This window comes from Antechinus flavipes, chromosome 1 (assembly GCF_016432865.1).
Source record: "Antechinus flavipes isolate AdamAnt ecotype Samford, QLD, Australia chromosome 1, AdamAnt_v2, whole genome shotgun sequence".
In the NCBI taxonomy this organism is placed as follows: domain Eukaryota; kingdom Metazoa; phylum Chordata; class Mammalia; order Dasyuromorphia; family Dasyuridae; genus Antechinus; species Antechinus flavipes.
The window spans coordinates 245309247-245325353 of NC_067398.1; the positions used below are offsets into that span (position 1 = coordinate 245309247).

Here is a 16107-nt window from a genome sequence, read left to right on the forward strand (position 1 = left end):
GAGGGAGGGAGGGGAAAAATCGGAATAGAAGTGAGTGCACGGGATAATGTTGTAAAAAAATTACCCTGGCATGGGTTCTGTTAATAAAAAGTTATTTAAAAATAAAATTAAAAAAAAAAAAGAAAGTTCTTTTCCTTAAAATCTAGGGGTTGTGGTGGGGGGTTGAGCTAACATCAGTGAAGGAGACACCCTCAAATCTTTCCATGGTATTCTGAAGACCTGAGAGGAAATATAGTCCTGAGAGAGTAGAACCTTAATGTTCATATTATATGAGCATTGGTCAGAGACTAGTAATCCTGAGAATGAAAATGGAGAGGGTGTGGATATACCTGATGGATAACCATAAATTTCCAGTTTTTAGAGTTCCTTAATTTAAGAATCTGATAATAGCCTCTCAAAGAGAAAATTTCTCAATAATGTGTAATATCAGAAAGAAGTGAACTACAGATGAAAGGTTTAAAAAAACTATGCTATGAGAGACCAGTATATCCTGATCCAGCTATCTTTCCATTACATTTCTGTGAGTTATTCAGATGATGCTGGTCTAAGATAGATGTGAAGTATTTATGCAGCAGTACCACAAATGGTTATCTTTAGAAAGGCACCTAAATGTCTTTGGTACCTTATGTGAATGATTCATGCTTATGTATTTGCTCATGGTGTCTCAGGTTGGGTGGCATTCCTTTGTATCTTAAACACTTTCTGTGGTGGAGGAAATAAAGATTATTGCATACTTGGGGAGGGGGGGAAGAAACAAATGGCCCTCAGTGAATGAAAGGATGAATAGATTAGAGAGGTCTAAAAAGATTGCCTTGATACAGTAAGAGCCCAATTAAGACTATAGAAATCCTCTGGTGAGTTGTATCTGTTTAGTATAATGGCTTTATTTTTGTGAAGTCTTTTGTTTTTTAACTGCTATGATTGTGATGTCTTATCCTAAACTTTTTTCTCTTTTTTAGCAATTCTACCCTCCATGATCGCAAAGAAACAAGGTCACATCGTTGTAATTAGCAGCATTCAGGGCAAAATCAGTATTCCTTTCAGATCTGCATGTAAGTTACCTCAAATCCTTTATTGAAATCCAAATCTTGTTCAAAGTCCTGCATGCTTCCAACCTGTGAACCTATCAACTAAAGGAAAAGCAAAGAATAGTAATGAACATTCTTGAAGAAATATTTAAAATGAAGGTTATAAATATTTAATGGAAGAAATATGAAATTCGGTAGCATGATATATTCAGAAAAGTCTGAATTAGAAATATGATAAAAAATGAGTATCTTTCTCCTTTTATCCACCATTCTGTTATAATTCCCCATTGGCATGGAAGTGCCAAGCTACTTTCTAAGTTCTCTCTTAAAACGTAGGTCATTTAATTTTGATGAATTTTCACTTTTACCATATTCCCCTAGTTTTATGTTCACTTAATACAGAATTGAATCAGGATAGATTGCCATCTCTTGAGATTAGTTTGGAATTAACTAGAGGGATGCTATCTGCTAGGACTCTGCAGGCCTATAAGACCTATAAGAACTATAGAAAAATCCTAGGTCCAAGGATAGGGAACCCAAATTAGTTCTGAAATCCCTTGGCAGAATACAGGTTACATTTGTTGTGTAGCCTTGGTGTCTAATTTTGGTTTGGCACTTGGAGCTTGCTGAAAAATAATCCAGATCTTTGAGAAGCCCAAGTAAGCCAGTCCCTCAAGAATCCTTAGGACTAGACTAAATTTATAGAATCACTGATTATAGGAGCAAATCCCTTATCATCAATCCAGCTCATACCCTTTGGAAACTCCAGATCATGTCATTTTTAGTTGTACAGATCTAGCTCTGGAGGGCAATTTAAAGGTCTCCTAGCCCGGCTTCTTCATTTTATAGACAAGTAAACTGATCTAGATAGATGGTGCCCTAAGTTCAGAAAGGGAATAAGTTTTTAAATTCAGCCCAAGTTTAACCATGTTGTCTTCCTCTGAAAAAAACTCATCCAAAAACTGATCTGAGTACAATGAATGAAATAACTGTTTAACTGCCTTCATTTGGCTTTCTCTGAACTTTCCTTAGTTTTATAGCCATTTAAGCTAGTTGGTATAGTAGATAGAGCATCAGCCCTGAAGTCAGGAGGATCTGAGTTCAAATCTAGCCTCAGACACTTAACACTTTCTGGCTGTGTGACCCGGGGCAAGTCATTAACCCCAATTGCCTCAAGGGGAAAAATTACATTATCTGTTTTAGAGTCAGTGTTTCCTTTCCTTTGTGTGTTCCTTATGTGACCATGTTTTGCAGATGCAGCCTCCAAGCATGCAACCCAAGCATTCTTTGACTGTCTGCGGGCAGAGATGCAACAGCATGAAATTGATGTGACTGTAATCTGCCCTGGCTATATCCAGACCAATCTCTCCCTCAATGCTTTAACTGCAGATGGATCCAAATATGGAGGTGAGGAACAAATTTTCCTGTGCTGATAAGGATGGCTTTAGGTGTGTGACATCACAGAGTGCTACTTCCTTTGACTATGAGATTCTTCTTTCTCAGTTCGCCAAAATGAAAAAATCCCAGGATGAATTCTTAGATACTAACTCTGACAGGTCTTGAATCACTTCCCCAATTCTTCAGCAAGAGCTTGTGACTCCTGACTAGTCAGGTTTAAGCAGTATGATATCAGATATTCTAACTCTAGACAAGGACCCTTTTGGTGCTTGAGGACCTTGAAAATAATTAAGCTGTGATATGAAAAGTCTCCAAACTTCCTTCAGATATGGCATGAGAATAGTTAAGACTAATTAATTTTACTTAATCTGTAAATTGTTATGACCTTAAAGGTAGCATTTTTTTTTTAATAGCGTTTTATTTACAAGTTATATTATGGGTAATTTTACAGCATTGACAATTGCCAAACCTTTTGTTCCAATTTTTCCCCTATTTCCCTCCACCCCCTCCTGTAGATGGCAGGATGACCAGTAGATGTTAAATATATCAAAGTATAAATTAGATACACAATAAGTATACATGACCAAACCATTGTTTTGCTGTACAAAAAGAATTGGACTCTGAAATATTGTACAGTTAGCCTGTGAAGGAAATCAAAAATGCAGGCAGGCAAAAATATAGGGATTGGGAATTCAACGTAATGGTTCTTAATCATCTCCCAGAGTTCTTTCGCTGGATGTAGCTGGTTCAATTCATTACTGCTCCATTGGAACTGATTTGATTCATCTCATTGCTGAAGATGGCCAGGTCCATCAGAATTGATCATCATATAGTATTGTTGTTGAAGTATATAATGATCTCCTGGCCCTGCTTGTTTCACTCAGCATCAGTTCATATAAATCTTTCCAGGCCTTTCTGAAATCATCCTTTTGGTCATTTCTTACCAAACAATAATATTCTATAATATTCATATACCACAATTTATTCAGCTATTCTCCAATTGATGGGCATCCATTCAATCTCCAGTTTCTGGCCACTATAAACAGGGCTGCCACAAACATTTTTGCACATTGGATCCCTTTCCCTCCCTTAAAATCTCTTTGGGATATAAGCCCAGTAGAAACATTGCTGCATCATTCAGTAGCTAGAGATATGGGATAATCTCTGCCAGATCTGGTGGGTAGTGTATGCAAATTTACAGAGGTAGGAGAATTAAAATGAGATAGGGAATAGCAGCAGCAATAATAGGAAGAGGCTGGAAAATAGAGCTCATTAGGAAAACAAAATGAAATGAGACTAGAAGGTAGGTTGGATCCAGTTTGTTAAATGCCAGGTTGCAAAGTTTGTATTTTCTCTTATGAACAGTGAGAATAAGGAGTTTATATAATCCAGCCCATCTTTTAGAAAGATAATGTTGGAAGTAATATAAAAAAGAATGAATTGGAAAGTGGAGATTTGAAGCAGGAATAGCAGTGAGAAAAATGTTACAATATGTAGTACAATTGAAAAGCAGGGAGGACCCACAATGCAGTAGTCATATTTATGAGTAAGGATTGAAAAGAGTGGAGGAAAAAACCAAGCATTTGTTAAGCATCTACTATGTGCCAAGTACTGTGCTAATTGCTTTACAATACTATCTCATTGGATTCTCACAAGAACCCTGTAAGGCATGGACTATTTTGTTACAGGTCCATGTTTCAGTTAAAGAAACTGAGGCAGGAAAAGGTTAAGTGACTTGCCTAGGATCACAAAGCTAATAAATATTTGAAGCTGGGTTTGAATTCAAGTTTTCCCGACTCCAGGCCCACTATGCCACTCAGCACAAGATGAATGAGATGATGAAGAGATTTGAGATCTAATTGCATATCATAGATGCAGAAGAGAAAAGGATTAAAAATGTTTCTGAAGTTTTGAGCTTTCAGTAACTGGGAAAATGATGATTCCATCAATAAAAATAATAAAAATTGGGAGAAAGGATTTCCTTAAAGGGAAAATGATAAATTCAGATTTGTACATTTAGAGTTTCAGGTCCATCAAGAGACATTGAAGGAGTAAGAATAGTTAGAAATATAAGACTGGAATTCAAGGAAGTTATTAATGATGAGGTTTAGATTTGGGGAACCCAAATGAAATCTGATGGTCAGAGAGTTAAATGAGGTCTAGTGGCAGCGCAAGGGTAGGGAGTTCTGGGGATTCCCTTCTGGCAGCACAGAGATCCTCTGTAAAGGAATTTACAGACCCAAAAACCTAGATTGATAAAAGAGGTTTATTATGGGGATTGGAAGTAAGGTTAAAGTCTAGTTAAGGAAATAGGTGAGGGTAAAGAGAAGATAGCACTGGAAAAAGTATTCCAGTGGGCAGAAAGATCCTGGCTGTGAAGGGCACTGCCATGGTCTATCTGCAAAAGCCTTAGTTGATGAAAGCTCATTATATTGCTTGTCTTGGTCGGGGTTGAGAAGCCTGAGCAGATCATAAGAATGAAGTCTGGGAGAGCCCAACTTGGCTCAGATCTGATGGGGGCTGGGACAAGCCTTGATCTCCTATTGGAATTCAAAGGGATGCTTTTGACCAAGATTTGTGAATCAAAGGTGCAGGCTTCCTGAACTGATAATGCATCAGCCTGGAGGAGCTGGGAGTAATCTTAATCACAAATCAATCTGAAAGGAATCACAAATCAGTTTCTTAAAGGGACCACAACTCACTTCACTGAGGCACAGATTTTTTTCCTAATATACAAACTCCAATAAGAAGTATATATAACAGAAGTCCATCTTCAGATATTTGATTAGATCCATCCATTCACATATATGAATATAGCTATACACACATATAGACATATACGTTTATAAACACACATACATATTTAAGTTTGTTCCTAAGTCAAGAGCCACAACTTTCTTGGGAGAACCCTTACAGCATAAATAATGACTTCCAGAGGCATAGGGCTAATAAGATTGATAGTTGACAAAACTGTTATTTTGATGGCATTCTGACCTCATTTTCAAATTAGCAACGATGAGTATACTACCATTTATTTATATTAACATAAATATGATGTGAAAAAATGAGTTCTAACTGTCAAGTAATAGTCTTTTGGGTGTTGTTCTGTCTATATTTCATATCAGTTGTTCATATTTCACTTAAAAAACCAACAGAATATTGATCCTGAAAATGTTCTTATTCTGTGATCCCTCTTGGTCCTAAATTTAAATACTGCCTCAGCATACTTACTAGCTTTGTGACTTTGGGCAGGTAAGTCCTCTGGGAAAAAGAAAAGGTTGGACTATGATGACCTCTGAGGTCCCTTCAATCTCTGAATCTATTCCATAACAGGACAGCCCTTAGTTATAATCTCTAATTCTTAAAATGTTGCTAATTGAATTACCGTTTATTTATCAGCTAGAAGATTAGAGAATCAGAACCTGTCTGTGATATTGACTCATAGATGAGCATTAAGGCATATATTGATTAATTAGAAGAGATGCAGCATGGCACAGTGACTGAAGAGATGGCCACTAAGTCAAGAATACCTGCCTCCAATATATACTGGCTGGGAGACAGTAGAAAAGTCATTAAATGTCTGAGGGCCCAAATCATAAGACTAAGGATTTGTTGTTGTTGTTGCTTTGGAGGGGGAGAGGAGAGTTTAGAAAGAATTTATTAATCATTTCCACAGATATCAGGCACTGTACAAAAAGAATGGTTATCCAAAAGTATGTTAGCCACCATTAAAATTAGATTGTTAGATTAACTCTCCCCCCTTGTCCCCCTCCCCCCCCCCCATTAGCTTCTCTGAGCTTTGGTTCTCTCAAATAGGAATACTAATTACCTACATTATAAGGTTTCAAATCAGGTGCCATATAAATATGAATGCTATTATCATCAGCTTATCTAAAACTACTATGTTACAGAGAAAGTGCTAGCCTGTATTGGTGGAGGGAGTTTTCTCACCTGAAATTCACTATAACCAAGAAAACATGTGTCTGAGATCCATGCTTTCCCTTAGTTGAACAAGTGAACTCATAAGGCTTGAGAGAGTGTCCAGGTCCTTTGGTCTGACCCATGTCTCTCAACAGCATTTAATTAAAATCATAGGATTGAATCCAATTCTCCCTATGCAACAAGAGAACTGATCGGTTCTGCAAACATATATTGTATCTAGGATATACTGTAACATATCCAACATATAAAGGACTGCTTGCCATCTAGGGGAGGGGGTGGAGGGAGGGAGGGGGAAAAAAATCGAAAAAGAAACGAGTGTAAGGAATAATGTTGTCAATATAAAGTAATCATTAAATAAAAAATAAAAATTAAAAAAAAATAAAATAAAATCATAGGATTGTGGATTGCAATTTTCGAAGTCTTCTAGTACAACTTGCTTGTTTTATTTTATTTCCAACTTCCTCATTTTACAGATATGGGAACTGAAGCCTAGAGAGGTTAAGTGACTGTCATTAATTATCAGGATCTTCATTATCAGAACTGGGAATCAATCCTAGATCCAACACCATTCCTACCACACAGTTCTCTCCAGCTAGACTGGGAGTTCCCTCCCTTCCCCACCCCATTTTGTACCTGATAGCTGCTTAATAAATACTCGTTGATTACACATAAGAGAGAAGGAGATTTCAATGCCTTTGGTAATCCATCCCATTAGTCATTTTCCAAAGTTAGGACACTCCATATAAAACACTGGGACTATTACTGACTCACAGAATTATAGTTTGGAATGACCTTGAGAGTTCATCTAAGTTTCTGTTTCTACCTACGGAAAGATTAACAGAGGCCAAATAAATTTACTGGAAAACAAAAACCAAAACCAAAAAAAAGATTTACAGAGGTCTTTCCTACTCCCTCTTCCCCGTAGTTTCTCTCCCCACCTCCAGAAATTAGTTTGTATAGATTACATAGGCTCTCCCAGAATACTTCTCATTTCCCTCAGGCAGAAAATTAGCTTCCGGTGGACCAAGACTATTTTGTTTCTACCTTTATTGCCCCCAGGGCTTAGCTCAGAGCCTGTGCTGTAAGCTTCTGAGATTTCTTAAAGCCTTAGGAAAGTGAAAGGGATGACTGACTAGCTGTTTTCATTTTCAGATTCCCAAAGATTCCCAAATACTGCTTCCTAACTAACTCTAGGATCTATTGGTACAGCTAACATGTATATAGTACTTGTTAAACATTGTTATATACATTGTCTCTTGATCAGTTAATTCACCAATCACTTTATTAAGCATCTGCCATTGAGTAATTGTTTTAAAGTTCAAGAAATCTTAAGAGAAATGGATTCCTGTATTTCAGCAAAGGATATTATTAAAGAGGAGCTCAAACAAGTTTTGGGCCACTGAATTGATCGGGAGATGTTTAGCCTGGAGTCACTGTCTTCAACTATTGTCCTGGGGCAGAGGGATTTAATTTGTTCATTACCTCTAAGGGCCAGAGTTCAGAGTGGTGGGAAGAAGTTAAAGATGTAGTTCTAGACTTGGTATAAAGACAAAACTTCTTAACAATTAAAGCTTTCTGGGGTAACTAGGTGGTGCAGTGGATAGAACCCCAGCCCTGAAGTCCGAAGGAGCTGAATTCAAATGTGACCTCAGATACTTAACACTTCCTAGCTGTGTGACCTTGGGCAAGTCACTTAACCCTAATTGCCTCGGTGGAAAAAAAAAAAAGGAAAAAATCATTAAAGCTTTCCATAAATATTGCCTCAGGAGATAGAAGGAAGGGGGGAAGTTCAGTGGTAAGGTACTGTTGAAGAGGAGGAGAAGGGTATTGGCATGGCCTAGAGTCAGGGGGAATCGGAGTTTAAACATGGCCTCAGGATCTTCCTAGTTATGTGGCCTGGGCAACTTCAATCTTCCTCAGCTTCCTCATCTGTAAAATGGGGGTGATAGTAACACACCTACCTCCCTGGTTTATGAGGATCAAATGAGATTATCATTGTAAAGTCTTATTGTGAAAAACTTTACAATGTGAATCTGATACATAGTAAGTGCTATATAAATATTAGCTATTATTATTATTAAAAGATATTCCCTCAACTCCAAAGGCACAAAGTCTTCTAGGGAAGACTGGGACAAATAGTTAAATCTTGAATGCTTGGTAGGGGGAAGAGGCAATAACAGTTGAAGTGTGGGAGTGCTGTTCTTGCCCAAGTATAAATAGCCATAAATGGCATCCAAAGGTCTCTTCCAACTTTGAGATCCTATGTATGAACACAGGACACTTTACTAGATGTTGAAGATAAAAACCAAAAAAAAAAAAAAAAAAAAAAAAAACCAACAAAAAAAAGCAATCCCTACTCCTGGTGAACATATAGCTACATATAGAGATACAACATATATACAGGTGAATGCTGGATAATTTGAGGAAGAGAGGACTAAAAACTAGGTATATCAGAAAAAGCTTCCTGTAGGAGGTAGCACAAGAGCTGAGCCTTTAAGAGAACTAGGGTTTCTAGAAAATAAAGAAGGGTATACCCTCAACATATGAGGGACAGATTGTGGAAAGTTCTGGAGGTGGGAAGTGGAATGCTAAGTTCAAGGAACAACAAGTAGGTTGGTTTGGCTGGGATATAGAGTATGTAAAGGGAAGTGATGTGCATATCTAGAAAGCTATGCTGGGGCCTTATTTTAAAGGGATTTAAATGTCACAGTGAGGAATTTTTATCTCAGATGCATTAGGGAGTCACTGACAATTCTTGATCAAGGGGAATAACATAGTAAGATCTGTCTTAGGAACATTATTTTGACTTTGCCATTGGGGTTGATTTGGAAAGGAAACCAATTAAAAAGCTATTGCAGTAATTCGTCAGAGACATGACGAAAGCTTGAACAGAAGTGGTGGTCATGTGAAGAAGTGGAAAGAAAGGGATGGAGAGCAGAGATGTGATGGAACCTGTATCAACAAGGGCGAAGTGTGAAAAAAGTCAGAGCTGAGGGTAACTCGAGGGTTTCAAACCTGGTTGTCTTCTGCAGAAAGAGCACTTCCAGGTGATAAGATATTAGGTTCATTTGGACAATAGATGGAGATGTTCACTAGGCAGTTTTGATGTGGAACTGAGTTTGGGAGAGTTTGGGGGCTGGATCAACAAACGTCAGCAGGCTCCAAGTGGTAAGAACTTAGTTACCAGTCTCCTTACTGTTGTGCAAACCTTGTCTGCACTTTGTAGCCTCACTAGAGGTGAAGTATAGCTGGCCACTAACTAAAATGACCTTTTCTCATTTCAGTTTCTTTAGCTCTTCAACATATTTTCTAGCTCTTGTCTTTTCTTCCCCCTTTTTTTGCTCTAAATTTTCTATTGTCCACATCCATCTGTCTACATGGAGAATAAAACAACTTATGGTAAAGTTCTGAGTATAAGATGATCTACTGTACCATAATACAAAGAATCAGTAACGTGAATTCAGATTTCCAAAATACCCCCTGTAAGTATAAACAAAAATGTTGCTAGCTTTATATTGTAATAACTATTGAGTGTGAATATTTAGATCAGATTGTGATAGCCAAATACCATCTATGAAAAATGAGTCTACTTTATTTGTTGAGTGCCCCCCCCCCAGTATTGTGCTGATTTTCAAAGTTAGTTATATATTACCAATTGTAATCTAAGGGTCATTTTTAGTTATTTATATATAGTTGGCTTTCCCTATCAAATTTGGATAAGTTGTTTTTCTTTCAGTTATCACTTACAAAGCACTTTGAAATCTTATTTTTGCCATGCAGGGTCCTTTCTAGATGATTTTAGCTGCAAACCCCAATAAACAATGCTTTTTCTTTCATCATTCATTGCCAATGATGACAACATTAAATGGCAACAGATCTTGTGGAAGTTCTCTTTCTTGAGACTGAATATATCCATTCTAATACCTAGAACAAAGTAGTCCTTTAATAATAGCCATTTGGGGGCACAGTAGATAAGAGTACTGAGCCTAGAGCTAGAGCCTCACAGACCTGAATTCCTACGTGACCTCAGACATTTGCCAGCTGTGTAGCCCTGTACAAATCACTTAACCTTTCTTTGCCTTAGTTTCCTTATTTGTAAAATGAGAATAAGCCCTGTCTTACTCAGATGTTGTGAGAATCAAATGATAATTGTAAAATACTTAGCACAGTACGTGACACATAGTAAGCTCTACATAAATGTTAGATACTTTTTTTATTAATAATAAACTGATCAATAAGATTATAGTCAACCTGCTTAGGATACATATTTTCAGCAAATCAGGGACTTTATTGAATTACTGAATAGTATAGGATAGTCTGAAACCCCCCCCCTTTTTTTTTAATAAAGAAAAATAACATTTGTTCTAGAAGGAATCTTATGACTTATCCAAGGTCACAAAGGTAAGTGAAGCCAGTGGTGAAAGCATAAACCACATACATGTTGGAATCTTTACAAACTGTTAAGTCATTAGAGTTGATAGAGACAATAATTATCTAATTTAGCATGGTTCAGTATTATTGATCTGATCTTACAAGGAAATGTTTTGGGCCAGAACCTGAAACAAGGTACTAAGTAGAACTAATTGATACAATGCTTGTGTGCACATCTTTACTCATTGTAGTTCACAAGTTTGGGAGATTTCAGGGTTTAGTATGAGATATCCGAATTCACACCTCCCTTGAAGCTCTTAGGGCCAGAGAGCACACTGGGAGATATCCCACAATCCTACTCTCTCAGATATAAGAAGCAGAGGCCCAGTCGAGAGTTCAGTGGGAATTAGATTGGAGAGGAGCATGCTGGGACAGACACAGAGCATTCTGGGAGATTGAAAGCCAGAAGCCCTCTCTCGGAGGCAAAAAAGATTCATTACAACTTTTATCTTGGTGCTGGCTGGAAGCAGAGGCAGAAGCAAAGGACAAAGCTGCAAGAGCTCTTAGAACCAAGGAGAGAGAGAGAGGCCTCTAAGAAAAACTAACCGGGCTATATTGAAGGACACAATAAAAGATTTGAACTTTTAGCACCTGGCTGCATTTGGGTGATTATTACTTTCAACTAAAACTAAGGCTGTCTCCAGAAAACCTCCCCAAGAAACCAACTCACTCCCAGAGAGAACAATCTTATATATTAAAAAAGAAAATTTTACACATACCGATGGATTAAGTGTCAGTAAACTCTTTCCTACTGGGATGCCAACCAGCTGATTTCTCCTATCATAGGATGTAGCCCAAAGAACCACACAACAGTGTCAAACAACACCCACCTAGTAAATAAATAGCCTTCTTGTAGGTAAATTTAATCAGCTCTGTACCAGATCTAAAATTATATTATAAAACAGTGGTTACCAAAACCATTTGGTATTGGCTAAGAAATAGACTAGTTGATCAATGGAAGAGGTTAGGTTCAAAAGACAAAGCAGCCAATAACTTTAATAATCTAGTGTTTGACAAACCCAAAGACCCCAGTTTTTGGGATAAGAACTCATTATTTGACAAAAATTGCTGGGAAAATTGTTAATTAGTATGACAGAAACTAGGCATTGCCCCATACTTAACACTGTACACCAAGATAAGGTCAAAATGAGTTTGTGACTTAGGCATAAAGAATGAGATTATAAATAAATTGGAAGAGCATAGGATAGTTTACCTCTCAGACATGTGGAAGAGGGAGGAATTTATGACCAAAGAACTAGAGATCATTATTGATCACAAAATAGAAAATTTTGATTATATCAAACTGAAAAGTTTTTGTACAAACAAAACTAATGCAGACAAAATTAGAAGGGAAACAATAAACTGGGAACACATTTTTATAATCAAAGGTTCTGATAAAGGCCTCATTTCCAAAATATATAGAGAATTGACTCTAATTTATAAGAAATCAAGCCATTCTCCAATTGATAAATGGTCAAAGACAGGGGTCCTCAAACTACGAGCCGCGGGCCAGATGCAGCAGCTGAGGACAATTATCCCCCTCACCCAGGACTATGAAGTTTCTTTATTTAAAGGCCCACAAAACAGAGTTTTTGTTTTTACTATAGTTCGGCCCTCCAATAGTCTGAGGGACAGTGAACTGGCCCCCTATTTAAAAAGTTTGAGGACCCCTGGTCAAAGGATATGAACAGACAATTCTCAGATAAAGAAATTAAAACTATTTCCAGCCATATGAAAAGATGCTCCAAGTCATTATTAATCAGAGAAATGCAAATTAAGACAACTCTGAGATACCACTACACGCCTGTCAGATTGGCTAGAATGACAGGGAAAGATAATGCGGAAGTTGGAAGGGATGTGGAACAACGTTGTTGGTGGAATTGTGAATACATCCAGCCATTCTGAAAGCAATTTGGAACTATGCTCAAAAAGTTATCAAACTGTGCGTACCCTTTGATCCAGCAGTGTTTCTACTGGGTTTATATTCCAAAGATATCTTAGGGAACGGGACCTGTATGTGCAAGAATGTTTGTGGCAGCCCTCTCTGTAGTGGCCAGAAACTGGAAACTGAGTGGATGCCCATCAATTGGAGACTGGCTGAATAATTTGTGGCATATGAATATTATTTTCAGTAAGAAATGACTGGCAGAATTTCAGAAAGGCCTGGAGAGATTTATATGAACTGATGCTGAGTGAAATGAGCAGGACCAGGAGATCATTATATACTTTAGCAACAATACTATATGATGATCAATTCTGATGGACCTGGCCCTCTTCAACAATGAGATCAGCTCCAATAGAGCAGTAATGAATTGAACCAGCTACACCCAGCGAAAGAACTCTGGGAGATGACTATAAACCATTACATAGAATTCCCAATCCCTCTATTTTTGTCCGCCTGCATTTTTGATTTCCTTCACAGGCTAATAATACACTATTTCAAACTCCAATGCTTTTTGTACAGCAAAATAACTGTTAGGACATATATGCTTATATTGTGTTTAATTTATACTTTAACATACTTAACATATATTGGTCAACCTGCCACCAGGAGGAGAGGGTGGGTGGAAGGAGAGGAAAAATTGGAACAAAAGGTTTGGCAATTGTCAATGCTATAAAATTACCCATGCATATAACTTGTAAAAAAAGAGCTATAATTTAAAAAAAAAAAAAAAAAAAAAAATAACCAGCTGATTTTTCTTTCTTCACATTGACTTAAAGCTTTATGTACTAGCATTTCTGACTTTATTTTTTAGTTATGGACAAGAACACAGCCAGTGGCCGAAGTCCTGCAGAGGTGGCTCAGACAGTCCTTACAGCTGTGGGGAAGAAGAAGAAGGAAGTGATGGTGGCAGATATGTTGCCTTGTTTGGCCGTTTCCCTGAGAACTCTGTCTCCTCGGCTCTTCTTCTATATCATGGCAATGAGAGCCAAAAAGGAAAGAAAAGCAAAGGACTCTTAGTCATACTTCAGAGGGGCTCCATTCAAGACCAAGTGCAAGCTGCCTGATCTTGGTTCCGTAATGGTTTGGTATGTGCAACAATTGGAAACATTAATGGAAACATTAAATCTAACCAGTGGGGAAAGTGGTTGAGCTGTTTGCTGCAGGTCAATGGGTAGCCTCTTGTGGCAGGGGAAGGGAACTAAGGAAATTATACTGAACTCACAAAGGAAAGAGATGAATGCCAGAAACATGCATGTCTTTAATTGCAAGAGAAATGAATTATACTAGCCAGAGACCATTGATCAAGATACGTACTTGTTGAAACCATTTCTGGCATTTCCAAGTTGCCAATTCTGCTCTCTCCTGTCAATCAGTACAATCCTTTGAGTCAGAAAGAATATCAGGATTTCTGTTCCAGTGGTTTGACAAACTTTGGCTTATAAAAAATCACTTAGCCTTCAGCATACAACTCATCCTTAATTCCTCTCTAGAAGGCTCTATACATTTGAAAAATTATTTCTTCTGTCCTACAGAATTGTTCAACTGTTTTTTGGTCCTGACCAGTGAATTCTGGGATGTGAGGATCTCTGGGTATTGCTTCCACTGCAGGCAATTTATTTTTGACAGTTGCCCTGAGTACTGAGAAGTTTAAGTAACTTGTCCATGGTTATAGTTAGTACATATTGAAAATCAAGACTAGAACTCAGGTCTTCTAATATCAAAGTCAGCAAAGGTCCTCAACATTACACTGCCTTTCATTCAACGCTTTAGCAGTGTCTTTGTATTTAACCCCTATGATATACTGAAACTGGATTTAGGAGCTTGACATATCCTAGATTTTATTGAAATTGGATTTGCAGAGAAATGCCTTTCATCCTCACCTAACATAATACCATAAAAAATATTAAAGTGGCAAATAACAATACAGCAATAAATTGAGTATTACCACAGAAGTAATATTAGCCAAATGCCATGTGGGGGGCCAGGGCTTATTACTTATAATTCCTGGGAAGGAGAATTTGGGTTGGAGGGGCAAGGTTGTTTTGTTTTCCTGGCTCCCCCGATCCAAGATATCTTAAACATTCCTGGGGATTCTTGGTTGTGCTAAGGAAGCAAATAAGATGGCAAATAGCTCTCTTCCTACCTAAGAATACTTGGATGCACTTGAATTTGCTATCCATAAAAGGCTTTTACCATGAGGAAGAACTTTTCCAGTTTTCTTCTTAGCAGGAGATGAGACTGACAGGTAAATGAAACAAATCAAAACAGAAATCTGTAACCCAAGAGAGCTGGCTGCTAATTAGATCCCTGAACCCAATTTTGAACAAAATAAAAATTTCCTGTAATTTTCTTTATTCTCGCTAGTGGTGAATGTGACTATATTGTTACTGTATCCTTTCTCAGAAAAGATCGAAAACCAAAAGCATTGCTGTACCTTGAACTTGTTTATCTGCAATATTAAATAAGAATATTTACTAGTAGAAAATAAAAAAAATATTTTTCTTGGTAATGCTTAAAAGCTCCATGTTATACTTTATCCATATTCATCAAGGAACAGCGAAAAAAGTTTGTTGATAAAGGTAGTTGTTTGGGAGTTTTAAGATAAACTAGGACTAGAAAGAAATATCTACAGATATTTATTGGAACACTGAACATTGAGAAAAAGCTAAGGGTATAGAAATATCAGAATAACACTGCAATCCACTACTCTGGTTTAATTTGTGGTAAGTTTATAAGCAGCTTGACCTGTCCACCTTGTAACAATTCTGCCGTAATTTAAAGCCCTGAGCTCCCTCTTTCTCATCCATCACTTCTGCTACTTTTGCTTCCTTCACCCAACTCACATGAAGTAGTAAGCACTCATTTTATTTCTTACCAAGGCTAACCACCCTTTTTGCAAAAATTCTATCTCCTCTAACAGATTCCCTTCATCATTCCCACTGTGTCCACTGTATCACTCTCTCGTTATCCTAGTTCACAAATCCAATGGCCTTTTCTCAATCTCCTGATCTCTCTGCAGTGTATCTGCAGTATCTCTCCTCAATACTTTTTTTCCTCTAGATTTTTTGAGACACCTGTCTTCTGGTTCTACTACCTCTGAGACCATTCCTTGGTCGTTTTTGTTGGATTGCCCTCCAAATCATGCCTTCTAACCATAGGTGTTCCTCTAGAGTTCTGTCTTGGGTTCTCTTCTTTTTCCCTTAGACTACTGTACTTGGTGATCACATTAACCCCCATGGGTTTAATTATAGCCTCTATGCTAACAACTCTCAAGTCTACTTTTTTTGTCCCAGCCTCTCATCTCCAGCTACCTTTCAGACATCTCAAAATGCATATCCATCTTAAATTTAAAAACTGAAGGCA

The 16107-nt window shown here is 37.5% G+C and overlaps 1 protein-coding gene across 5 annotated transcripts in view; it reads left to right on the top strand.

Annotated features, from left to right (window-relative positions):
- DHRS7B (dehydrogenase/reductase 7B) overlaps positions 1 to 15098 on the top strand; it is a 68940-nt gene extending 53842 nt beyond the window's left edge. For 4 of the 5 annotated variants that reach the window (XM_051999515.1, XM_051999541.1, XM_051999508.1 and 1 more), the window contains 3 exons: positions 960 to 1052; positions 2283 to 2435; positions 13556 to 15098. In XM_051999515.1, the coding sequence (XP_051855475.1) occupies positions 960 to 1052; positions 2283 to 2435; positions 13556 to 13761 (452 nt within the window). In that variant the 3' untranslated portion in view covers positions 13762 to 15098. Of the gene's footprint in view, positions 1 to 959; positions 1053 to 2282; positions 2436 to 6841 lie in introns of all 5 variants that reach the window. The other variant, XM_051999523.1, reaches the window with a different exon arrangement.
- Positions 15099 to 16107: the final 1009 nt, after the last annotated feature.